General features: G+C 37.8%; 2 protein-coding genes across 12 annotated transcripts in view; one reads left to right on the top strand and one right to left on the bottom strand.

Moving 5' to 3' along the window:
* SDCCAG8 (SHH signaling and ciliogenesis regulator SDCCAG8) overlaps positions 1–14112 on the top strand; it is a 102752-nt gene extending 88640 nt beyond the window's left edge. For 5 of the 10 annotated variants that reach the window (XR_009629941.2, XR_009629938.2, XR_009629939.2 and 2 more), the window contains 3 exons: positions 5804–5930; positions 8566–8646; positions 13931–14112. Coding sequence is in view for 3 of the 10 variants with exons in the window: in XM_060753916.2 (XP_060609899.2) it covers positions 5804–5930; positions 8566–8595 (157 nt within the window). In the remaining 7 variants the exon portion in view is untranslated. Of the gene's footprint in view, positions 1–5803; positions 5931–8565; positions 8647–13930 lie in introns of those variants that run through there. The other 5 variants (XR_009629940.2, XM_060753916.2, XM_060753919.2 and 2 more) reach the window with 3 other exon arrangements.
* Positions 14113–15717: 1605 nt separating this feature from the next.
* Positions 15718–25860, bottom strand: part of AKT3 (AKT serine/threonine kinase 3) — a 143738-nt gene continuing 133595 nt past the window's right edge. For both annotated transcript variants that reach the window (XM_060753921.2, XM_067464662.1), the window contains exons 13-14: positions 22804–22906; positions 15718–22009 (exon numbers count right to left, since the gene is read on the bottom strand). In XM_060753921.2, the coding sequence (XP_060609904.1) occupies positions 21924–22009; positions 22804–22906 (189 nt within the window). In that variant the 3' untranslated portion in view covers positions 15718–21923. The remainder of the gene's footprint in view (positions 22010–22803; positions 22907–25860) is intronic.

The raw sequence follows: 25860 nt of genomic DNA, 5'->3' as shown, positions 1-25860 counted from the left end.
TACAGTACATTTAAAATATTCCAGTTTTTTCTCTTCCTTTCCCACTTTCCACTTACAAGCTCAGCTTACATTGGTTGGTGAAATCTGAAAGCTGAAGTGCAAAACTGAATTCAAAATGCAAAAGTACTTTGTATTGAGGTCACATCTACACTGCCAGATAATGCAGTCAGTGTAGATTCACACAACGCAGTTTAAGTGCATTAAACTGAATTATATGACTACACTGCCCACAGAATGCAAATACAAACTACATTATAGGGTCAGTATAGATGGGGCTTCAGTTAACCCAGTAGTGGAGTAAAGTTCCTCCAAGCGTTGTGTGTCTTCCCTCATTAATAACTTCTGACACCGTGAACCACATTCCGCTATTGTTTGGCCGCACATCCTTGTATCTGTGAATGTTGGGGGGTATACAGAGACCATAAGAGATCCCTTTAGGAAGGGATTCCCTGCTGGCCTTAGCAATGAGCCTAAAAAGAAAATAAGGGGAAAGTAATTTTTCAAACATTAGCCCAGCCCCCTCTGCCTCCTCAAAATGTCTGCCGGAAGGGGTGGGGGTGGAGCGGAAGGGCGGCCTCCACGGGGAGCACTCTTGAGGAGCTCTTGAGGCAGGCATTGTCTTCCTCTCCTCCTCCTCCTCCTCCTCCTCCTCGTAGACCAAGGGAGACAACAACGCCAGTGTACGTCCCTCTCCCGGCGTTAGGAAGTGCGCGGAGAAGGAGGGGCGATGCAGGGCGCGCACTTCCTAAGCCGGGAGAGGGATTCGCACCAGCGTTGCCAGGCGTGTGGGAAAAGAGGCCTCATGCAGGGAGCATGCTCCCTGCACGAGGCCTCTTCCCCCGCACACTTGGCAATGCCGGCGCAGGTCCTTGCCTCAGCATTAGCAAGAGCGCGGGGGAAGAGGACTGGTGCAGGTATCGCGATCCCTGCATTGCCCCTCTTTCCCTGCACACTTGCTAACGCCGGGAGAGGGACCTGCGCCAGCATTGCCAAGCGTGCCGGGGAAGAGGACTCATGAAGGGGACATGCTCCCTGCATGAGGCCTCTTTTCCTGCGCGCCTGGCAACGCCGGTGTGCATCCCTCTCCCGGCTTAGGAAGTGCACGCCCTGCGTCGCCCCTCCTTCCCCGCACACTTCCTAACACCGGGAGAGGGACACACGCTGGTGTTGTTGTCTCCCTTGGCCTACGAGGAGGAGGAGGAGAGGAAGATAATGCATGCACACACTTGTGAGGGAAAGGAGGGAGAGCATGCTCCCTGCACAAGGCCTCTTTCCCCGTACACGTGGCAACCCCTGTGAGAATAGGGGCAGTGTTGCAAGCACCTCTCCAGGCAGCTGTGCCAGCACCCCTCTCAGGGCGACAAGGAGGCCTCTTCAAGAACGTAAGCGACTGAAGGTACTGCAAAACTAAATTATTGTACATGCTTCCCCCAAACCCCTCCAGTATTTTGTGTTGGAAGTCCTATATGCCAAGTTTGGTTCAATTCTATTATTGGTGGAGCTGAGAATACTCTTTGGTGCCTGTTGAACTATAAATCCACACATTAGCAATTCCCAAGTGTCAGGGTCTATTTTCCTCAAATCCCTCCAGTATTTTCTGGTGGTTATAAAAGTCCTATAAGCCAAGTTTGGTTCAATTCTGTTATTGGTGGAGCTGAAAATGCTCCTTGGTGCCTGCTGAACTATAAATCCACACAACTGCATTTCCCAAGTGTAAGTGTTCACATTGGGGCATATTCAATATTCTTGCCAAGTTTGGGCCAGATCCATCATTGTTTGAGTCCACAGTACTCTCTGGATGTAGGTGAACTACAACTCCAAAACCCAAGGTTAATGCCCGCCAAACCCTTCCAGTATTTTCTGTTGGTCATGGGAGTTCTATGTGCCAAGTTTGGTTCAATTTCTTCATTGGTGAAATTCAGAATGCTCTGATTGTAGGTGAACTATCAACCCAAGCACTACAACTCCCAACTGTCAAGGTCTCTTTCCCCCAAACTCTACCAGTGTTCAAATTTGGGCATATTGACTATTTGTGCCAAGTTTAGTCCATATCCATAGTCATTTGGGTTCACAGTGCTCTCCGTATGTAGGTGAACTACATCTCCCCTAAATTACTGTCAATTCCTCCCAACCCCCTCCAGTATTTTATCTTTGTCATGGGAATTCTGTGTGCCAAGTTTGGTCCAGGTCTGTGATTTGTGGGGGTCTCATTGGGCTGTGGAAGTCAGAGCTGAATCGGTTGAAGGTACTTCAAATCCCTTCATCCATTGTCCATAGTCCCCCAAACATATTGTTTTTATCATTAATCACTATGCTTTAAATATGTTCAGTTTGTAACTATGAAAATATATCCTGCATATCAGATATTTACATTGCAATTCATAACAGTAGCAGTTATGATGTAGCAACAAAAATATGGTTGGGGGTCACCACAATGTGAGGAATTGTATTTAGGGGTCACGGCATTAGAAAGTTAAGAACCACTGCCACATATAGTTTTGAAAATATTTCCACTAGTCTGGCAAAGATGAATATCAGAGCAAACAAATGAAACTGATGCTCAAACAACAATTTTTCCTTCCCAGTTTCAAATCATCTTCAGTTCCCTGGAGGGAAACTCCATTGTCTGTCTCCAACATTTAGTACAGAAACAGAATACCAGTGAGCCTTATAGCCAAGAAAGCCATATAGGTATATGAATACCCTCACCTCAACATACTTTCAAAGTGTTGTCTCTCTTTTTCCCGTTGATGTTTTGCCTTTTTGCAGCATTCCTTTGGCCGCGTACTTTATTCTGCGTACAGTGTTTCTGTTCGGCTCAATTGGTCTCCTTCAGTTACCCTGGTAACCAGCAGATGGGGTTCTTTGACAAGGGTCAGGAGGGAGGCTGCGATCATCTACGGGAAGAGCGGCTAAACAACAAAGCGCTCCGTCCTGACAGTTCAGCTCCGGCCAGCCAGGAGTAGTTATCAGATTACTTATATTAAAACCTAATTACGATGTGTGCCAGTAAGTGCAGCGTGGCTATTGGATTTGGTGATTTAGCTGCTGCCAGTTGTTGTAATTCAATCTCACTACTATGGCACATTCAGCTCTGCAGAGGACTGGAGAAATCCGCTGGATGCGTAATCTGATGGTGCTGGAATGACATATAATGTAATAGTTTGCTATCTTCTGGTCTTGGCACATCACGCCTTGCTTCATTTTATGTATTTATTGCAAACTGGAGAGAGACAGAATCTTTTCCATATATTATGAAATACCTTCACTGAGTCAGCTTTTGAGGTTACATATTATTTTAACAAAAGGGACTTATTTGTAGGAAAAATGAATTTCACTCTGGGAGGAAAAAAGGAACAGACATGAACTTTATATTAGTAAGAATGGTAAAGCTCTTTCTAAAGGAAGGCATAATAGAACTTAATAACAGCCTAGACTCTTCTTGTTTACATCCCAGTTATCCTTTTGCCCAGCTGTGCAAATAAAGATGGAGAAGCATCTGGTTTCCCCAGCTGTGTCAACTACCTCTTTAAGGTTGGGAGTTTTGCAAGTACTTGAATGGGAGAGGAGGGCAAGTTGTTGCATTTGCCACACAGCTGCTGTTCTCTCAGGTTCATTTGATGCAGATTTGGGAAAGTGCATAATTGTGAAAGACATCAAGCTGCATTGCTCTAATGTTCAAAGCTTGCATTTGTTTTTGTTATTTCTTGCATGGTGGTGGATGAGTAGGGGTGAATGTATTCATGTTTTATGGCTAGGTATAACGTACACAATATGTTATGGTTATGGTTAATATATGGAGAAATTTTGACAACTAGAATTTTTAAAACATCATAACTTGTTCAAGTACTTTTAGATATTCTCCCCAAATGGTATAATGTGGAAATACACTTGGCAACCCCTGTCTGGGGCCAGTTGTATAACATAGGCTTTTGCATGTGATAACACCTTTTGTGGATTTCTGTTATTATAGGGTTCTGATCCACGGAATTATTATTGACAAACATTCTAAACCAATTTAGGTAATTCTTTCCTGTCTCTCTACATACATGTACATACATACTTACACAAACAGAGAGAGAAGGAGAGCAGGAAGCATTCTTGAGTATATGTACTTATGTGGAACAAGAGTAGTCTGTTGGGTGTAATTTGTTGAACATTGGTATGCTACATTTGTCTAATAGTGGTATCTGCCCTACAATTTGTGAGCTTTAAAACTTTATTTTTTACCCCACCTCCATCTTCTCAAAGGGACTCGAGGTGGTTTACATATGGCACAATGTGCCTAAAACAACACATAACATAAACACATAGTAGAATACAAAGTAAAACCAATAGCATATAATACAATAATTTAAACTCAAAACAGCATCCAATAACCTATGGTGAGAACTGTCATAAAACATGGGCAGAGACTTCTGAAAACATGGGCAGAGACTTCTGAAAACATGGGCAGAGACTTCTGAAATCATAAGCCAATCCCCCCAGCTGCTTCCTTACTTTTCCATTTTATTGGTCAATTCTGGTATCACATCAATTTCCTTTGTATCATTAACACTATTACCACATTATTTGATGTCTTGCTTCTCCTGTCTGTCCTCTGGAATACTGTCTTTTTCCTTCACAGAGTTCCGTAATATGTAATATGAAAATTCCCTTGAATTATCTTGAGAAGGTGTTTTTCCAATCCTCTGATCATCTTTGAAAAATCCTTAAAAAACAATAAGCCTTCAGTTTGTGAAATCTTGACTGGAGAATCTTGTCAGTAGTGTGATGGATTTGTTTAGTTAGCGACTTGGATTATTTAAATGTTGCTTTTGGACATGTGTTTATGAAGTTTTCTGTCAATTATTAGTCGAGGTCTAAATTTAGTAAAAAGCAAAATAATCACATGATTCTTGTTTGGTTTTTAGTTTGCCTGAAAAGCTCTGAATGAAAAATATAGGCTTTACATGAAAAAAAAAAAAACAACCTTCATCCATGTGAGCTGATATACTTCTCTTTAATCCATAAACTGGGAAGGAATATCAAACCAACACTTTTAAAATGCTGATATGTGTACACATGTACATAAACCAGACAAGAGTGATTGTTAAAGAAGTGGTCGAAAGATAGTTGCTTATACTGACTGCATGCAGTGCTGTACTAGGTAGATTTCTTAAACGTTTTATGCATCTTCTCATGGATAGCGTTTGAACACTTTTTATGCACAACACCAGCCTAGTTGAGTTTATTTCCGCTTCATTTGTATCCATCTCTAACATGAGAACAGCCCTGTATTAGCAGAAGAAACCACATGTGGAGGCTCATATTTAGGTCTAATCCTATAATTTTAATCTGATTGGGATAATAATAAGAAATCCTCTGGATCTGAGTTTGGAACAAGAGCCTCACCTTATTACACTAAGAAGGGTCTCTGCTAACCTAAATCCTATAAAAGTAAAATTTGCATGACTGTTTCTGTATAATGGCCATCCATAAACATGTATGGATGGCCATACATACATCCATAAACTAATAGCTTATAGACATTGTATTATTAATAATATTAATATCTACTACTACTAAAACCTATGTGATATGTAGTGCATGATGCATTGAAAGGTAGTTTAACATCTGATGATGAGCAATTTGTGAGTGTCATTCCAGACAAAGCATTTAATTTAAAAGTCAAAATGTTTGAAGGCACCTCTATATGTAAGGGAAACAGGCCACACACATGAAAGTACCTGCATATCTGCCAGTAAAGCTTTATTTTATATTCTCAGAATAACCAGAACAGCCTCTCTTGTGTCTTATCCAGATTGCAGCAGCTTGACAAGCATTGCCAGACCACTGCCCAACAGTTGGTGGAGCTGCTCAACAAGCAGAACGACCTCTATAAGGAAAGGCAGGCACTTAAAGAAGAGGTGGACTTCCTGCGGACTCAGGTAGTGCTCAAAACAAGGCTTAAAATTAAGGGAGACCAGAGAATAATTTTTGGCTATCAATGACAAATGAGATCGCTGGTATGAACTCATATTTCTTACCTCTAATAAGTTCACGTTTTTCAAGCCTTTTCAAGTCCCTATGTTCTCAAAGCCACCCATAATTAGTTTTGAAAATCCAGCTCATGTAGCTGGCATCTGACTGAAAGGTATAGTCCATTTATCCTGTATTTGTGGGATTGGTTGAGATGATTCAGTAGTATCAAACATACCATATGTGTCCAGATGCAAGCCCTGTATTGTTCGTCATAGGCATCCAGGTTTACAGCTGGAATTCAAAATAGTTCTGTAGATCCAATTTCAGTCTTAATGACATAAAATAATATCTAAATAATATCTAAAATGACCAGTTATAGTAAAATAAGCTTACCTATTTCCCAGAAAATAATCGCCCTGAGCTGATTTTCTAAAAAAAAAAAGAAGACCCAAACTTTAAGGGAAATTCATTGAGATGGAAAGGTCAGATCTAATTGTAATTAGCTAACTAGTCAAAGAGGCAGTGGGATGTGCTTAGGTCCAAGAAACCAGCTCTTGACTTTGAATGTACTCCCTGCTTCTGCTTTCTCTTGTTTTGATGGGGTGAAGACTAATGAAATAGAGTATCATGACTTTTCCTAGAGAGGATAGCAAGATTGCCTCTCTGCCAATGTAAATGAAAATCCTCCATATGGAATTGTAAATTCAGAGGAAAGGATGTTCATACACATTTAATGTTTGTCTTGAATGCCAACAGGTGATCTTGTTTAGAGGGGTTTTTTTTGTCTCATGTTCGCTTGTTGTAACTAAGGAAGAACAACAGTGGATAATTTTCTTTCAGTTTTCATTTATGGAATATTTTAATACAACTGGAGTGTTTGTGTGTGTGACTTCAAGTTACCTGTCTGCTTATGGGTATTTTCTTAGGGAAGGAATGCTCAGGGGTGGTTTTCTCAGTTCCCTTTTCTGGAATATAGCCTGCAGCTAACCTCCCCCCCCCCCCCCCCCCAGTACTAACCAGAGCAGACCCTATTTACAAGATCAGGTGAGATCTGATGCCTTTACAGTCCAATATCTTGTACCAGGAGTTTCACCCACTACTCCCATTCAAAAGTCTAGTTGGAAGTGTTCTGTTCTCTGGTACTGTATAAGTTATGAGGCACTCAGGGAGGCTAATCCCACCACTTACTGTCTTTTTTTCTACAATTAGATAACATCCTAGGGATAGTGACAGTCAATCCTAACATGATCAGGAACTCTTCTCCTCAAGTGTTTGTTTTGCATGTATTATACTTCTACAAACTTAAGCAATTGCCATTGCGTTTCTCAGTAGCCCAGTTTTTGGTTCCTCTTATGTCAGTGCTTGCCATGTATTCACTGTTAAGAGAGGCTGCATAATCAGAATCTCCCAGCTGTTACTTGCTTAACTAAAGTTATAAAATATAGTTGTGGGTTTTTTTTAAAAAAGAAAGAAAGAAAGAAAGAAATGCAGGGTACTTTTTCTACTAGTCACTTTTAGCATATAAAAACAAATTCCTATATTGATGCAGATATCCCAACCCTTATACAGGGTGGGGTATAAAGATCTCCCATATTTCCAAGGGGCACTGTATGGACTTTAATAGGAGTACAGAGGTGGAGTAAGTTTCATTTGGTAGGTTAGGCTCTGCCATTTTCAGTAGTCATCATGCAAATGACTACTGAAAATGGACCAGTGAAGATTGGGGCTTTGTTGTTCAAGCATATTAGGAGAACAACCATTCCATAATAAATACACAGAGCGTGTTCCGTACACGCTTCACGCTTGGTTGAAATGCATCAGTACCAGATAGGAAAACCATTTTGCTGTGGATTTCTAATCTTCGGGCAACTTAGATCCACACTGAAAATAAAATCACCTGGCAGACCTAGGACCATTATCAGAACACCAAGAAATGTGGAAGCAGTAAGAGCATCCACTCAGCAATCGCCACGGCATTCCACTCAAAAGCAGGCTATGATACTGGGGATATCTAGTTGAAGCTTGAGGCTTCTGCATGCTGATTTAAAACTGCATCTGTACAAACTAATTTGTCTGATATGATTTTTAAAACCCATTAAGACTACTGTTTTTATGTACTTTTCAGAAATATGTACCATTTATTCTAAATGCCAGTAGCTTTGTTTCTCTCTCTGCTCCGCTCTCTCTCTCTCTCTCTCTCTCTCTCTCTCTCTCTCTATATATATATATATATATATATATATATGTACTTTCGAAATGTGGGGAATCTTCATGTTCCACCCTGTATAATCTAGAGGAAAATAGTAACACTAAATATATTCTGGAACAAACGTGCAGGAAAAGAGGCAGAGGTGCCAGCAAACAGAGCCTCTGTTTTTATGGAATAAAGCAGGACCACGAAAGACCTTTCTAGCCTCTCGGGGAAAATTATCGGCCACCCCAGTCCAAGCAGAAGTCTTTGACAACTAATTGTAGCATCACATCATTAACAACCAATAAACATTTGGGGGAGTAATGTAGCCACAGGAAACAAAGAGAAGAAACATCTAAGTACATGTGGCTCCTGCAAGTGACAAGCTGTCTTTTGTTTTTATCTTTCAGTTACCCCATGAATCTCAGTTAGTGCACTGAACTGATGAAGCTTACTTCGAAATGGCCTTCATTCATTGAAAATGCTGGCAGGTTATATTCGTTATCTTGTTTACCTTGTCAACCTGAAGTTCTTAAATAATTAAACTTTGGCAGGCAAGCATGTCTTCCCAAAAGGAAATAAACGATACTCAGTTTTCAGATTTTGTGAAGTGCTTAGGAAAAGTCTTCAGGCAGTCAGGTCCTTTTTCCTTTTGTTCCTTCAATAATACATTTCTGGTGTGATTTCTGGGAAATTGCTCACACTTTCAAATAAGTGACACTATGCACCTTTCTTCCCTTTGGATGAGACCTTCAGGCATACAAAGGAAATGCAAGTCACCTTCACTTCCATCACTGTTTTTGGTACTTTCTGAAGTTACCTTGAATTAAAATAATGGATATAAGTTTGAACTGCTACAATATTATTATTCCACCACTGTATTTTTATAATTTCCAGCATTTTTTTGTTTTGTCTTCATAAATGCCAAGAGCTAATAATTTCTACCTGCAAGAAAAGATACAGATGTAACTTATTGGGTCAGAAATTTGCAATGCTGTAGAACATCTTCTTTAATAATATCCCACATTGCTCTGTCTTTGATGTTAAGGAGAGCAAATGTGAAACCTCCCTACTCTGAACGTTGTGGCTATGAAGTAATATAGCAACATGAGGAATAAAGTTTGGGAAAGTGAAGAGGCAGTCAGAAAGGTTTAGGGACTTGTAGTGTGCTGGAAGAAACAGATTATGTTCTGGGATTTTCCAGTTTATTGGGAAATAGTTCAGCCAACTAATCCCAACACTGAATTAATTAAAGATAATTTGTGGGCCACACATGTTTTTTCTCTCTGCTGAACATTGGCACTGGTGAGTGGATTATGGGATGTAGGGAAGAAAGTAAGGGAAATTTAGTACCCTTAGGCATCATTATTTTGCTGTATCAAGTTAAAACCCTCTCCTTCTCCACTTTGAGTGTAAAGAAAACCACAATGTAAAGAAACGCATCTATTATATCATATTTAGTAGTACTTCTATAACGAACAAACATCTATAGATGTTTCTGTTTCAAGAACTAGAATCACATACTATTGGAGCCCTTCATATTGCACATTTTATTACATCTGTCCTACCACTCACACACATCATCATGATCATGATAAAGACTCATCAAGAATGCTGCCTCAATTATTACTTCACTAGTTTGGTACCTGGCAATGCCTTTCTTGCGAGATCACAATGAACAGTGTGGGGATGAGGGAAGGAAGAAGTGCATAGCTTTCTTTGCCTTTATTTCTTCCGCTTCACATTCTTAAACAAAGATGTTGCTGTTTGCTTATTTTTCTTGAGTTTACCATCAAGAATCAATTGTGATTCATGGGGAATGACAACTTTTGGCCTGCAGGGAGTTGAAAGCAGGCATAAGCATGTGCCAATGGTAATGCCTAACTTCTTTTTGCTACGAGGCACTTATGCTTCATAGGTACTTTGAGCAGATATACTATTTTCAATTTATTTGTTGTTATTTGCCATCAAAATAACTTCAGTGTATCACAATCCTATCTATGAGAGATGTCCAAGAGCTCCTGCAATCAACTGCCCTGCTCAGATCTGACAAACTCAACACAGTGACCTTCTTGATTGAATCAATCTATCTGTAGAGCAGTCTCCTTCTTTTCTGCCTTCCACTGTACAAAGCATTTTCTAATGAGTCATGTTGTGTCATGACAAGTACAAATTACAAGAGCCTTAGTTTAATCATCTTGGCTTCTAGTGCGAGTTCTGGCTTGATTTCCTCTAAGAATCTTTTCCTTGTCTTTTTAGTAGTTCACAATATCTGTAATTCTTTCTTCTCTAGCATTGCGTTTCAAATGAGTTGATTTTCTTCCTATTAGTTTTCTTCACCATCCAGATTTCACAGATCCTATAGCCTGGATGACTCAAGACTTTGGTATTAAAATATATATATTTTTACACGGGAGTATCTCTCGTTTCTTCATTGCTGCCCTTCCAAATATTCTTCTGATTTCTTGGCTACACTTTCCATTTTGTTTAATGGTTACTCACTTTAACATTATGTGAATCATTTGTGACCATTATTTTTGCCTTAATATTCAACCTGCTTTTGTACCTTCTTCCTTAACTTTCATCAATACTCATTCCAAGTCTTGGCCATTTTTGGAAGTAATTTGATAGAACCTTGATATGTTAAAATGGTGGTGATTCTTCCACAAAATTTCCATTAATTTACTCATAGTTAAAATGCCAGAAGCAGTCCTCAGACCTACATGCTACAGACCATGTTTCTTCATTCTCTCACTCTTGTTGTTTGTATGCTCCTGCTTTCTTGAATCCACCTCCCGGCATTCCCACTTCTGTTTGGATTCTGTCCGGTTCACATTAACTCTTCACTGATTTAATTTATTACCAATTAGAAATAAACCAGAACTTGAAACTAGTTGCTACCCTTGATGCAAATTTCTAATACATATATTAATTTCTAATTTTCTAATACATATTTTAATACATTTCTAATGTATTAAAATATGTATTATTTCTAATACATATATTTCTAATACATATATTTTCTAATACATATATTAAGTATGTATGGGATCCAAGACTCTTTTGTTTTGTTGTTGTCTTTGCTGCACAACTACCCTTTTGCAATGAAATCAGAAGCCAGCCAGGGTTGTTGATACAGACAAAATGTTAACTGTAGGCATGGCATAAAGCAGTGGTTCTCAACATGGGGTCCCCAGACGTTTTTGTCCAAAACTCCCAGAAATCCCAGCCAGTTTACCAGCTGTTATGATTTCTGGGAGTTGAAGGCCGAAAACATCTGGGGACCCCAGGCTGAGAACCACTGACATAAAGGATGAAGTGATATAAAGTGGGAGAAAGGAACTGTTTGTAAGTTTAAGAAGAGGGAGAGAATGAAAGCCGGAGGTATAAACCCAAATTTTAAAGTATGATTTAGAGATTGGAAAACATATGTCTGAACCAAATCTGAGAGGCAAATAAACAGAATGGTTCCTGACTGATATGATAGAGCCACTTTGGAGTAAAGAGGCTGTTATTTCAACATCCTACCATGTGCCAACACTTACCTTTGGGGGGTGGGTGTGGGGGATAACACTGCTTGAGAAATGTCTTCTATAGTATGTGTTCTCTTATTACTAATGCAGATATGAATGCTATGTATTCAGTATAAAACTCCTTAATCTTCAATGCCTTGAGGATGTTTTCGTAACTAAAAAGTGCAAATAATATATTTGAATACTGATTATTATTATCATGCCAAATAATTTCATTCCATCCTTAAAATATGTAATAAATATTTATTAAATACAGGTTTAAAATGTTTCTTACTGTTATCCACCCTAAATTTTCAGCAATAGGGTGGGTTTAAAAAACAACAACCCAAATAAATAAATAAAGGTGTACATGCTTGACAGAAATAAACAGAAGAGGTGCAACACTATGTCATTTTACCCAGAAAAACAAAATGGATAAAGCAAACAGCTGTGCAACCAGTTCTCCAGAGTATTAACTGAAAATACTGAACTTTAATGTATGCTTTATAATCAGAAGAACTATCCACTATCCTTGAATTCAGCCGTCAAAATGCCTTGCTAATATTAATAAATACAGACTGAGTTGAGAACAGTATTGATCACATGTAGCTAAGGCACAAACCAGACCAAGTGTAAGGTGTGGAGTCACATTGATTTCAATAGGAAGTTAAGCACATGCATAACTGTCTAACCAACAATAATCTCTTCCCAGTTCTCCCTGATTATTTTTCTGATGTTCTGACATTATCAACACAAATGGCAGATGTAGATGCTTCTGTGAAAACCTCCAAGCTGTTACTTTCCCCTCTACTTGCCAAATCCACAGCCTTTGATGACTGCCTTTCCTGTGGTCGTTGAAAGCATTCTGCTGTTAGATTTCCAGTGTTTCTTTTGCCACATTGCTAAAGTTCTTTCTTTCCCAATTATCCACATTGAAGTTTAGTTCGCTCACCTACAATTACGGATTGAAAAAACATGGCTCAAGTGTTATGAATTGCCTCTATAGATTAATTTCTGTAAGTTGAATTTTCTCATCACCTGATGTCTAGTGATGCATGTCAAATTAGACCCATCCTCACACACAACTGAGACTAAGAAAGTAATGAGACCAAATAATTTACATGAATATGTGTATCAACCACAAGACTGATACCTATTTACAGATTTGTTCCTTCTGATTTTGGCTAATATATACTATTTGCTACTTGTCTTCATTTTTCTATCGTTTGCTCTGTGACCAGAACTCTTTGGTCAGGAATACACAAAACGAATCACTGGAAATCTAACCACTTTTCTGATTCTTTCAGTAACTATAATTGTCAATAATATTTTCTCTTCCTATGTGGTATGCTAACTGTTTTATTGTTTACAGGCAGAACTTTACAATTTATTTGAGATCTGAAGGCATCTTGGAAATTAAATATCCCACTGTGGTACACAATTGGCAGCCTTTGTTTTTGTGTTGAAGTAATAAAAAACCTCAGAACAGTTTGGCTCCAGATCATCTGAACAAACCCATTGCTTACATGTAGACTTTTCTGGGAAACAAGATCAGTGTTTGAGAACATGTTTCAGACTGAGCAAATGAACATAGAAACATAAAAGCCTATTTGCAAATGCTAAAATTAGTTCCCAACCGAAATTTATCGAACTTGCTCTGTACTTTTTTTGTTGGAAACTAAAGATATGAATAGCTTGATAGACTCTTAAGCCTAAGTGTAATTATTCATCAGGGCAGCCTACGGAATCAATGGAACTTACATAAATGTTGGCTTACAAATTTTCCACTAGTAAACCTAAATTTGTAACACCTTGAAGGCATTATGAATGTGTAACATCTTTCATCTTGTGGCTGTTCTGTTCTCATTAGGCACTGGAGGTGTTGGTTGTTTTGTGTTTATTGTACCTCCAAAAGGCTAGTTCTCCCTTTCGTTATATGATTTCATTGTTATGTTCTAAGCTACTCTAAGTACTTTTAGTTTAAAAATGGGATTTGAATATATTACTATTTTTGTGACACATCTGGTTTAAGGAATGAAGCTAGGCAGGAGTTCTGTGTTTCATCAGATCCTAAACACAATAACTCCTGTGACCCAGTGTATGCCACCTGGACTTTTTTTTGGAAAAAATACAAAATATAATATTGAACAAAAAGCAAAATGTACATAGTGGCACTGGTTTATTCTCGAAGAATTTGTTTATAAACATTTAAAACACTTGAATATTTTATAGTGAGGTACTAATTTTTCTGCTTCCTTTTTAGATGAAATAACTGATGTCATAGCCCTCTAAAACTGAAAGCAATCATGACAAAGACATCAAAGAATCCCTTCTGCAAGAATGACTGAGGTTTTTTTTTTAATGGCCATTGTGTATCCTATATCAAGGTCAAAATAAGATATTTGTGCTGGCCGTCAAACAATACGGTACAAAGAAATGTAAAAATATTATCTATTTCTCATCGCACTTTGGGCAGCAGGACATTTAGAAAAGCTTCCGTGAAACCTGGGTGTGAATGGGGGAAATAAGTTTAAACCACCTATTGTGAGATTAGAGTTCACAGCCAGTAGTATTAAGTCACTTCTGCTGCTGTTTCTTTTTTGAACTTTCAGGTTTTTTATTTGAGGCTATTGCACTGCTGAGCGTTGTCAAAAGGACCAAATTACAAAGATCCAACAGCACACCATTCAGTATGATACTTTGATTTCCATCCAAATGATTTCATGATAACAAATACCATAGAAAATACCTTACTGTGCTTTATATGCCCACAATAAATTGAACCTGCAGTAAATATGTGAATGTAGTCTAAGCTGTAAATGTTATGTATTATGTAAATAATAAATAAAATACTATAATGTCTTTATTAAAATGTACAGTGCTCAGATCATACAATTACTGGACAGGAATAGCAAAGGCCCAAAAATGATTTACAAATTTTCTTTTGATGCCCCACTCAGATTATATATTGGGGAGGCTCTTGTATGTGGGACTTCCCTCTCTAAAGAGTGAAACTGTTATCCCACTGCTTAATCTGTTTTATTGTGTGTGAAGTGAATTAAAATATTTTTGTAAAAATGTTGATCTTGGATTAAAAAAAACAAATTGACACTTTAATTTCACAAGCCACTGGAATGACACCACATATCTTCATATATTTTTAAATACTGGTTTTATCAATTTAATTTTGCAACTTTGACCTTTTTGAAGATGGTCCTATATCTGAAATAAAATGTATATTTCAGAAGTATATCATTTTCCTGTCAATAATTTCAGTTGGCACATCACATACTGATCTGTTTTTCTGTTATTCACATTGTTTAATACTTTCTCATTCCTCTTTTACGTTCCCACCCAGCAGCTTCTTGCTCATCTAGAATCTTTCATCTCTTAACTTCCTCCATCCTTGTGCCTCATTAATGCCTTACTAAAAGTAAACATGTAATACTCTGGCAATATCCTTTTTTCGCTTTCAAAAACACACCTACTTCCTTAAACCATCTCCGTCTCAAACTTCCAATTTCACCTTCCAATTTAGCAAACGTGTCTTACAAACCTTAAACTCCTGCCTCTTGTTTTGTACTCTGATTTTTCTTAATTCTATTTCCTTGTTTTTTAAATACTACAAGTCTTCTGATAGTGAATAGCTTCCACATAACTAGCACTTCATAAATATTTTAATATGGAGTCTTTAACCCTATCTGAAAAGAGAAATCATCATATAGGATAGCAGCAAATAGTAATTTTTCAAAAAAGACATTTAGATTGACAATGCACATGGCATCATTTATCCATTATCATATGTATGATGTGAGGATGAACACACATTGTCAAAATAAAATCAAGAATTGTTTTTATATGGACTGTGTATTACAATTCATCATTTTCTGAACTGTTCCACAACATTTATATCTGCTGCAATTTGCAATTACAAAGGTATTGCTTTAGTTAACCATTTCCTGTGATAGTTGCTTTTATAAAAAAAATCATAATCTCAAAATGTTTATACACATTTGCACCCTGAAACAAAAGCAACAATAAACACATAAGTAGCAGATTGACATAGTGCTTTATTTAAGCTGTCTGTACGAAGGAAAATAATGTGCATCCCTATCATATATGTGTAAAAATACAAAGGATGTACAGTGTACAAAAACGGTTGTAGTTATTTCACATCCTTGTGGGTCATAAACTTAGGAAATCAACAGTTTTAAGTATGACCAACAGTAATACGGTTCCTTGGATCTGTAGTCCTGTCTGCTTAATGGCCTTAACCATATGAATAGATCTGTCATGGGTCTAATGAAAGAACTAGTAAGGTCAAGAAATCTCACAAACTCTAAAGCTACAGGGAGGTAATTCAATTACCAATTTAGAGTTTTTATTTAAATAAATACTTTACATTTCATGCTTGCCTGTAATGCACTACCAGGAGCAAGATAAGGAAATTCTACTGTAGACAGTACAAACAGTAGCAGCAAAGTGTGTACATTGAGGTGTAATATAGAGACCCTGCAGTTAGTAAGGAAAACCTTACATTTGTACTCTAGGAGAAGCACATGGCCCGTGCAAGAACTGCCAGCTTCAAAAGCAAACAAAGAAAGTTGGAAAAGATATAAAACAATACTGGAACCGATGCTTTGTAGTTAGCAGAACTGTGTTGGAAGAATAGTTAGGGTTGAAAGCAAAAGCTGTGTGCAAAACTGCCCAAATATAAACAGGAATGACCTTTTTTCCCTTAAGATGGCTGCAGTACAAGAGGGCACACATTATGTCCTGGAAGACAGTACAAGCTGGAGTCAACAAGTCTGAAATGTACAATGTCATTAAAATCTCATTTCAGAGTCTAGCCAAACTCAGAGGAAGCTGTGAGAAAGCAGAGAAAATCAATATTTCTCAGCTTTATTTACACTTCTTAAGATATATTTGGGATATGAAATACCTACTAAAGGTCCATTTTTGGATGGATTGAGCTCAAATGTAGTATTGCTTTGTCATCAAAGCAACCATGTTCTATGGGCAAAAATGCAGAATTAAATGCTGCTGACATAACAAATAACAAGCCAAGGTTTTCTACTCATAAAGCTAGTAGCATGAGTTATACAAGGTTACACCCTACATTGCATTATCAAGCTCCCACTAGTATGATGAGACTTTCCTCCCAAATATAGCCTTCCTATTATTATTTTTCTTCAGTGCTTTCCATATCGGGTGCATTATGAGGATGCACAGTGAGCTGCCCTTCTGCTAATTTCACCATTCGAAGCAGTTCTTCCAATGGAAAGAGCCCTTTGGATCCAGTGCAATGTAAGGGGAAAAAAACATCCACTTGTCCACCATATTTCTAGTTACATCATTGGGGAAGTCATAGGGAGGAGACATGGGACACCACTTGTTCTCTCAGTTAACATTGCATACAATTCAGTATCAGTAACAACACAGCGCAATGGGGTTAATTTTAAACATTTTCCCCGTTACTTTTAATTGCCCCTAATATATATATTCTGCACATGACAAAAGTTATTTGTTTCAAATGCTAGAACACCTGAGGATGCATATAATTCTGTGGGGACATTGGTCACTGAAAGAAACAGCCATAAGACTTCTTTGATATCAGCCCCTTTTCTATGGTGATAGTGGGGTGTTGTTCCTATGTGCCAGCAGAAGCACACACATGGCATACATCTCGTCCTCCACATAGTCAATATTATAATAATGTATTGAGAACTAGGTCAAGTGGGGAACTTAAGACCTCTTTGTCTGGAGAACATGTTACAAAGCAAGTCAAGATGAAAGATAGCAGAGGCTACTGCAGAAAATCCTGATGATATTTTAGCCTCCAGTTTGTGCCCAGAACTGACATGATGTTGTTCTTCATGAGATTTGGGGAAAGTACAATTTCCCTGTGTTGACATATGAAAACAGATTTTAAAGGGGAAGTATATGCTTGTATCAACAAGGAGTAAGAGGCTATGTAATATAGCTATCACAGATATGTTCAACAGAGGTACAAATAGTTGGCAAACCAAACACAATGCCTGCCTGCCAAAATTCATCCACGATTTCCATTCTGAGGTTACAAGGAAAATGTTTTACCTAGGATTCTTGCTATGTTGCATTTAGAAAGAAAGGTATACATTGAAAACACATGGAAAGTCTATACAACATTGCATCGGTTCAGTTCAAAATTATTTGATTCCATGTAAACAGCTCTGATGTTACAATAACATCCCACAGGGGTGAGCAAACAGCATGTCCTGTACTGTTTAGCTGAATGTCATCATTCCACAGAAGAGACTTATAAAATTATTTTGTATCACATCTATGCTACAAAGATCGGCGTTACTGAGTTAGTTTTACTGAGTTACTTTTTTTCACAATACACAGGTATTTTAGGGCTTTTTGTGAAGTGCATTCCAAGCCTATTAGAAGGTTGCATTTGTGTCACTGGTGAGCTCAATTCCTTCTGTATCCATGGGTTCCATACTGCTAATTTATTCAACCGCGGATCAAAAATATTCTAACAGTAACACAGGCTGAAGGAGCTGTGTTGCTGACTGAGCATTCACGGACTTTTAGTTCATAATCATAGAATAATAGAGCTGGAAGAGACCAAGTGGGCCATCTAATCCAACCCCCTGCCATGCAGAAAGAGCAAAGTCAGTGCAGGATACTGAAACCAATTTCCCATGGATACCGAGGTCAGACTGTATAACTCCCAAACCACTAATTGATAATGCATTGCCAAGACTATGTCCTTTAAGGATAAGATGTAATCTCAAAGTTGAGCACTTCTTGGAAGTCATCTCCTTCTGCATCTGAAAAAATTAAAGGTGCCAGGAACAGCTGGAAGTGATTTATGCTATCATATGATATAATTTATCATATGAAGACTGAGATTATTATACTTACAAACCAAGTATTTTATGAGAAAAGATAGGAAAGTTCTACTCACTAATTGCAGGGGATAAAAAGCATTGGCTTTGGCCATTAGATTGATGACACACTGGACTCATCTCTACACACAATTCCTTTGCAGCAAGATCTTTGTCTAAGCCTGTGAAGTCTAGGAAAACTGGGCAATAGTGCTTACATGTTATATTTTTTGAACAGCAACATATTTTTGTTATGTATTTATGTATTTAAAATCATGCCTGTCTTCCCATTTGGGATACAAAGTGCTTTCCAATATAATTAAAACAGTTCCAATAACAACTGTTCTCTAAGTTTGGTATTCTCAGTAACGTTATACTTGTAGAAGAAAGGTCTTTCCTATAATAATTAATGACCCAGTTCTTAGTACATTATCATAATGCCCCAGGCTCCAGAAATGCAAACTTGAGGCCACATAAGGCAAACTATCCACCCAGCTACAATGTAGAGAATGAGTCTACATGTGTTCTTTTTCAGAGATTTCTCTATTCTAAAAATATTTGCTTTGTTTTGCTACCCAGCCTTCAAAATTTAGAGTTAGAACTATGTGATATTTCCAGATCACTATATTAGCAATTCTGAAATAAATAGGTTATAATTACCTATTGTTATCAGGCTTGCCATTACGATGATAGTATTAATAATTTAGAATGCAAAATTATACTATTTTCAAAATGTAAAAGTGGGATTCTACTGAACACCAGATTGATCTTTTGCTTGGTTTTGCACATAATTCATTTTCAGCCTTCTATAAATTGTACTCTAACACAGGATAGAACAGCTTAACATTTGATTATATGTAAAATGATTTTCTAAAGTTCAGAAGTGAGCTGAAACAGCACTACTGTATACTTGCAGTCTAATCTAAGAAATGTTCTAAGTCACAGAAAGGTATACTTGTTCCAACCCAGCAAAGGTGATCCATGTACAGATTCCATGCTTATACAAGAGGGTGTCGCATGGGAGGAAAAACTAGCTGTCGAACATCAGGGTAATTAGTGCATGTGGTCCTAGTTTTGGTTGGCATGGATCTAACAAACAGCAGAAGGGTCTATCTCTGACATCAGTGCAGATCATCTATTTGGAGCGTGGTGATGCCATTGAGTTTTTATCTTGCCCTATCCCAGACTAAGGGGTGAGGAAGATTCACAACTGACTAAATTGCCCACCTGTCCAACAGAGAGATTTTTGCATTAAGAAATTCTGGACGAGAACCACTGTGAATATTACATATCATGTGGTCCCCTCTGGTATATTGGGACACTCGTCTGTATAGCCACTGATTCACTGATTGCTCCTGACTACTTAAGTGTCACAATTTCTAATGATAAGTGCAGATCTAGTTTTATCCTGTATTCCTTCCACTCAAGTGATGCACACTATTCATGACCTGTTACGGTACAAGTATATGATCAAATCTAATCTACTTTGCTTGTGGAAAGTGTAGGTTTGTCTTAGCTGCCTTAATAAAATGCCTACATATCTCTTGATAACCCCAGAGTGTTGCACTGCCCGCAGTGATTTTCAACCTAGGGTTATCTTTTTCAGCATCAAGAGGCTGAGACATCTGCAGGTAAATATTATTTTCTTTTCAAAAGTCATGTACACAGCAATCATAACACTCAGCTAAATCACAGTTTGTTACAGAGCTGAAAAGCCAAGATACTTCAACAATAATCCCATGGAGTAGCATCCGATGATGTCATTATCACTGACATGCATTGCTTGATATATACTGGCTCATTTTTGAAAATCCCAACTACCAGTACCAAAGGCTGCATTACAAACTGCTTTCCTTCACCTTTCTTTTTTTTAAAAAAAATTCACAAAATAGGACTCAGTGAAATCCTGGTCAATAAATATTCTGAAAAAAATAATTCATTTTGCTAATAATGCTATGTCAGTTATGGCCAGGGCTCAAACATCACTTATAAATAGCTATTGTCATTAATCTATTCTGCTGTTTGGAAAACTGTAATAAGGTATTTTTGTAATCACTGTGAACTTCATACTTGGAACCTTTCAATGATGCTACCCTACATTCACCTTGAAGAAAGAGTGCACAAATCCTCTGGATATATGGCTTTGGGATTTTCTCTGGACCATAAGGAAATGTGTCATCTACAGATGCCCAACGCAATGCATATGGTACACTTTCAGCCTTGTTAACATATTCACACGGGAGAAAAAGTGCATTATTTTGTTCAGCTTGTACAGTCCTTCCATACATTACAAAATAAATGGTAAGCCTCTTCTAGGATGTAGCAGCATTTGCAAACATGACACATACAATCGTTGTCACTAAAAAATAAATACTACTAAACTGTAACAAAAATATTCAGTTAAAACACCTGGAGAAAAAAAGCTAATTCACAAACTGAAAATTAAAAAAAGAAAACATGTAAGGCAAACTCCTGTTTACCTTAGTATACAAATTTTGGTGAAAAGCAATTTTGTTGCAAGCCTGACTACATTCTTCAGCCTCCAGAGGTGATGTATATCAAGAAAGAAAAAGAAAGACATGAGCGAGATGGAAATCATAAGACCTTCAAACAACAATTGCTGCTTTTCTGCCTTAATTTCTTGTATTTTAAAGGTCCCATTTTTCATAATTGCACATGAATCTGGAAGTCTAAATGGAAGGCTAGGTGGTCCCAACCTTTTTGCTTCTTGTGTAGTATCCAACAGTAATTAAAAAATTATATATATATATATTTATATATATATATATATATACTTATATATATATTAACAATTATTAGTCCTCCTGATTTTTTCATCCAGATGTTAATGACAAGTCTGATTCAAGTGATGATATGCCTATCAAAGCTTTGCATATGTACACCACCACCTTCTACGTCTCCAGGTTCGGTTCAGCTCAAACTGATGTGAGAAAACATCACAAATGGTTATTTTTTAAACTAGAATTCTGATTTGTCTTCTAAAAGAAGTGAGGAATACATCCCAGTCCAACATGTCCTTTAGCCTCTGCTCTGAGAAGACAAGAGGATAGCCAGCTGTGCACAAAATGCACCATTAAGAATTTGTCATCTAACATCACAACATTTTTGGATTGCTTCTTACGGTTACTTTCATGCTGAAACACTGGGCAGCAGTATCAGCAGGGGACCTTGGGCCAATATAAAAAGTCATGCAGATAAATCAAAGAGGCTGATTGGTCAGGAAAGGAACTTGTTCAATTTGGAATGATCTCTGAAAGTGCTCTGCTATTCTAAATAATAGCAAGTACTGGTGATGATGTTCAGGAATCATTTTAGTAATAAATCTAATATGACTGTGAAGCAGCAGAACAAAACAAAGAGTTATTCTCGTCCACTTGCAGAATAGGAAAACTGAGGGAAATGTGGTCGTCTTTCATTGTCCATGCAGTCCATGCCATCCTCATCATCTGTAAAATAAAACTGAAAGGTAATCTAAGAAAAAGGTTTTTCCGTCCATTCCAAAAAGTTATTCTAGCATTTAGCATTCACTGAGATCTGCACACATGTTCAATATTTCCATACATACGTTTAAAAAGCAATATTTCAAAATGTTATTTTAATGCTTAAATTTGATGGAATGTTGCATATATATGTAATATTTCCACACACAGTTTTAAAAAGGAAGAAAAAGACCACTGCTACAATGGAACTGTACTTGCAGAACAAAATCTTATTACTTCTTCCAGCATTAAAAGCCACAGAAGGATGAAACACATTCCGTTTCCTATTAGGCTAAACAAATTATGAGATCACATAAGCAATATAAGAGATCATAGGCCAATCCTGAACTACGGCTTTCAGTTTAAAAATAAGGTCACTAAAATGCATAAAACAATTGAAATGAAAATGTAATGTGAAAGTATGTTCATTTTAACCCATTTCTTTTATAGATTATGTAAAGATGTACACGAAGTCAGTATTTACTGGATCTATAAAAGGAATGATTAAATTGTTACGTTTAACAGGCAGCATAAAGTCCTATTAGAATTGCTCTATAGTATTAATAGGCAACCAATATGAGACCAGGTGCTCTACTACCTTGATAACATGTGTTACATGCCTCTTAAGTTTTACCCTTGACTTATCCATGGGTCATCTCAAAATCCTTAATTTTGACCCCAACACCTGCTCCTAACTTCTACTTGAGGTTGACTTATACATTAGTATATATGCTTATCCTGTCTACTACTGAGATACTCACACTTTTCAGGTGGTGTTATTGTAATAGTTTGAGCTGTAAACTCTTCATCAAAATATCTTGTGTCTGTCTCGGATGTCACTTGAGGTTTAAATGGAGGAACAAGCTGAAGAAGTGGGAAAGAAAAAAGCACATACTTGCATATTAATATACACAAATGAAAACTAGTAGTGTAGTAGTAGGAACAAATAAGTGGCATGACAATGACTAAAAGTCAATTCATGTATTAATTTATGGGAAATCATTAGGCCATTTTCATTGCTGTTTCACTTTCCTTTCATAAAAGACAAGAGCACGTTGCTTACCTGTAACTGTGATGTTTTTCAGTGATCATCTGTGCCCTCAACACAATGGATTTTGTGCCTATGCGTAAACAACAACCAGGACATTCTGGAGCTCAGTAGCTTAGCAGGAAGCAAATGATATAACTATGTATCATAATAAGATGGCATATGACTTGAGGTCATCTAGTGGTGAAAAGGAAGGTTAATCTACTGTTAGACCCGTCGCAAATTAGCCTCCTGCGGGAGCAAACCTTGCCAGCACATCCCTGACGTCATGAGACTCCACCTCTCGCCCCGGCCCTTTCTCAGCCTCTTTCTCCGTGCCAGAGTGGTTTTTCCTTTGCTAGGGCAGCATTGCCAGCATACTCTCGTTGTTGGCAGAATTCAACAACGAGAGTACGCTGGCAATGCTGCCCTAGCAAAGGAAAAACCACTCTGGCACCGAGAAAGGGGCGGAGAAAGGGGCGTGGAGAGAGGCGCAGTCTCCTGACGTCAGGGACGTGCTGGCAAGGTTTGCTCCCGCAGGAGGCTAGTTTGCGGCGGCTCTTATGCAGGAGAGGATGCAGTTGATGAAGAAGAAGATGGAGAGGAAGAGTTAGAATGATAGTCCATCAGAAGAGACATCTAGTGGTAGTTACTGAAAAGTAGAAGCAGTTGCAAACAGGAAAAACAACTGTGCAGAAGAGTCCATAATGACAGAAGTTTGTATCAATGGAACCAATGCAGAAGTTGAACAAATAGTAAAAGTTGCCACACAAGCAGTATAAACTGAGCTGTTCTGGAGAGACAGTGGTACTGCACTCACAGAAATGGATTGCAGAAGAGATGGAAAAGAAATAGAAACAGTAGTTGTAGTACAAGGACATGGCAAATGGAGATGAGAAAGATGGCAGAGAGGAATGTCAATATATGAACATCAATATTTAAAGGGTTTTACACACATGTAGCTGCCACATTTTATACTCCATTTCGGCCATAACCTCAAATGAAAACTGTGTTTTGATAAATTTACTTTCTCTGATATTAGATTTAATTCATTCCCAAGCAGAGAACAACTAGAACATCCTTTTTTAACATACAGGTAATGAACAAGGTATATACAAGATAGGTTCTGTAGGTTTGTTCTGAAGTTGAATTTGTACATAAGTCAGAACAGGTACATTTTTAAGTGTAACTCCAGCCATATATATAAGCTTTGGATAGCATTGGGAAGGGATAACACCCCTGTGGTGTTTTCTTTGCTGTCTGGGCTTCTGTTCAAAAAGTTTCACCTCACTTTTTTCCCTGTGATAGTTGAATTTTGAAAAAAAAATGGACTGTTGTGGAAACAAAGATTGGTGATAAAGCTTCAGTGGAGAGACCTTTTCTTCCTGATAGCTCTTTCAGAATGAATTTCTTTTCTAAGGGGTAGATTTCTCTCACTTCTTGTCATCTCACCCCTATCTTAACTATTAGTCAGGGACTGTCGGCATATTAATTACTGTTACAGAAAGCATTTCAACCTAATTTAATGTGAAAAATACTTACTCTTCTCAAAGCTTTCATTGCTAAAGTCCTAATGCAGTTATTTCTTGACATCATAGATAACTGATATATTAATATGGTAAAAAGTCACTGGAGATGATACAATGCACAGAATAGGCAACTTCATTCTTTGCTCCTGCATGTACTGAACGTGCTCTCAATTACTGAACATATACAAGCAAATACTTCACTTCATTGCTTAAAAAATACCCTATTTACTTGAGTCTAATGCACCACTGAACCTAATGCACACCTCAATGTTCAAAACTCTGAAACCAAAAAAAAAGTATTTGCTGGTGAATGTAATGGACAGCTGCAAAAAGTGCACTCTTTGCAATTTGGCCAGAAATGTGAGCATTACAGTGGCTGCAATGCTTATAATTCCTTTAAAAACAAAAATGTTAGAATACCAAAGCTTTCAACAATGGAAAAGAAAACCTTGGGTGCATCTATGATGTAGAATGAATCCACTTTAATTGCCTTGGTTCAATGCTATGGGATCCTGGGGGTTGTAGTTTGACAAGGTTTTGAACCTTCTCTGCCACACAGTGCTGATGCCTCACCAAACTACAAATCCCAGGATTGCATAGCATTGAGCCATTGCAATTAAATTAGAGACAATGTCCCTCAAATAAGAGCTCCTGGTGCTCCTGAAGTAGCTTCCTCTTTTGCTTTGGCATTAAAATTACCATATTATACAAATCTAATATGCACCGTAATTTTGCAAAGATTATTTAGCACTATGTGTTGCCCCAAAGTTTTTTTTAGTTTGTTTTTCATGGTAGGGCTTGTTTTGGAATATTATATAGGAAAAATGAGAAAGACATTATAGAGGAGAATACTGGATAGCTCCTTTAGAGCCAGACTAAGTATGTTGATCATCCAGCAAAGCCAAAGGGGTCTAGATGGGTGGACCATCTGGGCTCTGTCCTGCCACAACTAAGGATGGAGTGTGTGACTGTCTTTGGGAAAAATCCAAAGTACCTGCTCCATATTGGCCCTGAATTAAGAAGCCTGACTAGATGAGACCTAAGTCAGAATTCATAAGCATCCCTGTTTTGTTTATGTGACACAGGGCTAAAGTGGTTACTTTTTAAAGAAACTTATTAAGTTGGTTTGGGCAAAGGATGAGCCTAAAGACTCAAAACAGGTACTCAAGATCTGGAAAATGGAATGTCTGCCAGGAAGGCAAAATATGTTTGGAATCCTTTACACTGAAATCATTTCCATGGAAATATACAACACAAAAATA

The sequence above is a fragment of the Anolis sagrei genome, chromosome 1, assembly GCF_037176765.1.
Source record: "Anolis sagrei isolate rAnoSag1 chromosome 1, rAnoSag1.mat, whole genome shotgun sequence".
Taxonomy (NCBI): Eukaryota; Metazoa; Chordata; class Lepidosauria; order Squamata; family Dactyloidae; genus Anolis; species Anolis sagrei.
Note: the sequence above shows the minus strand (reverse complement) of the source record. Positions and strands in the feature narration are given on the sequence as shown.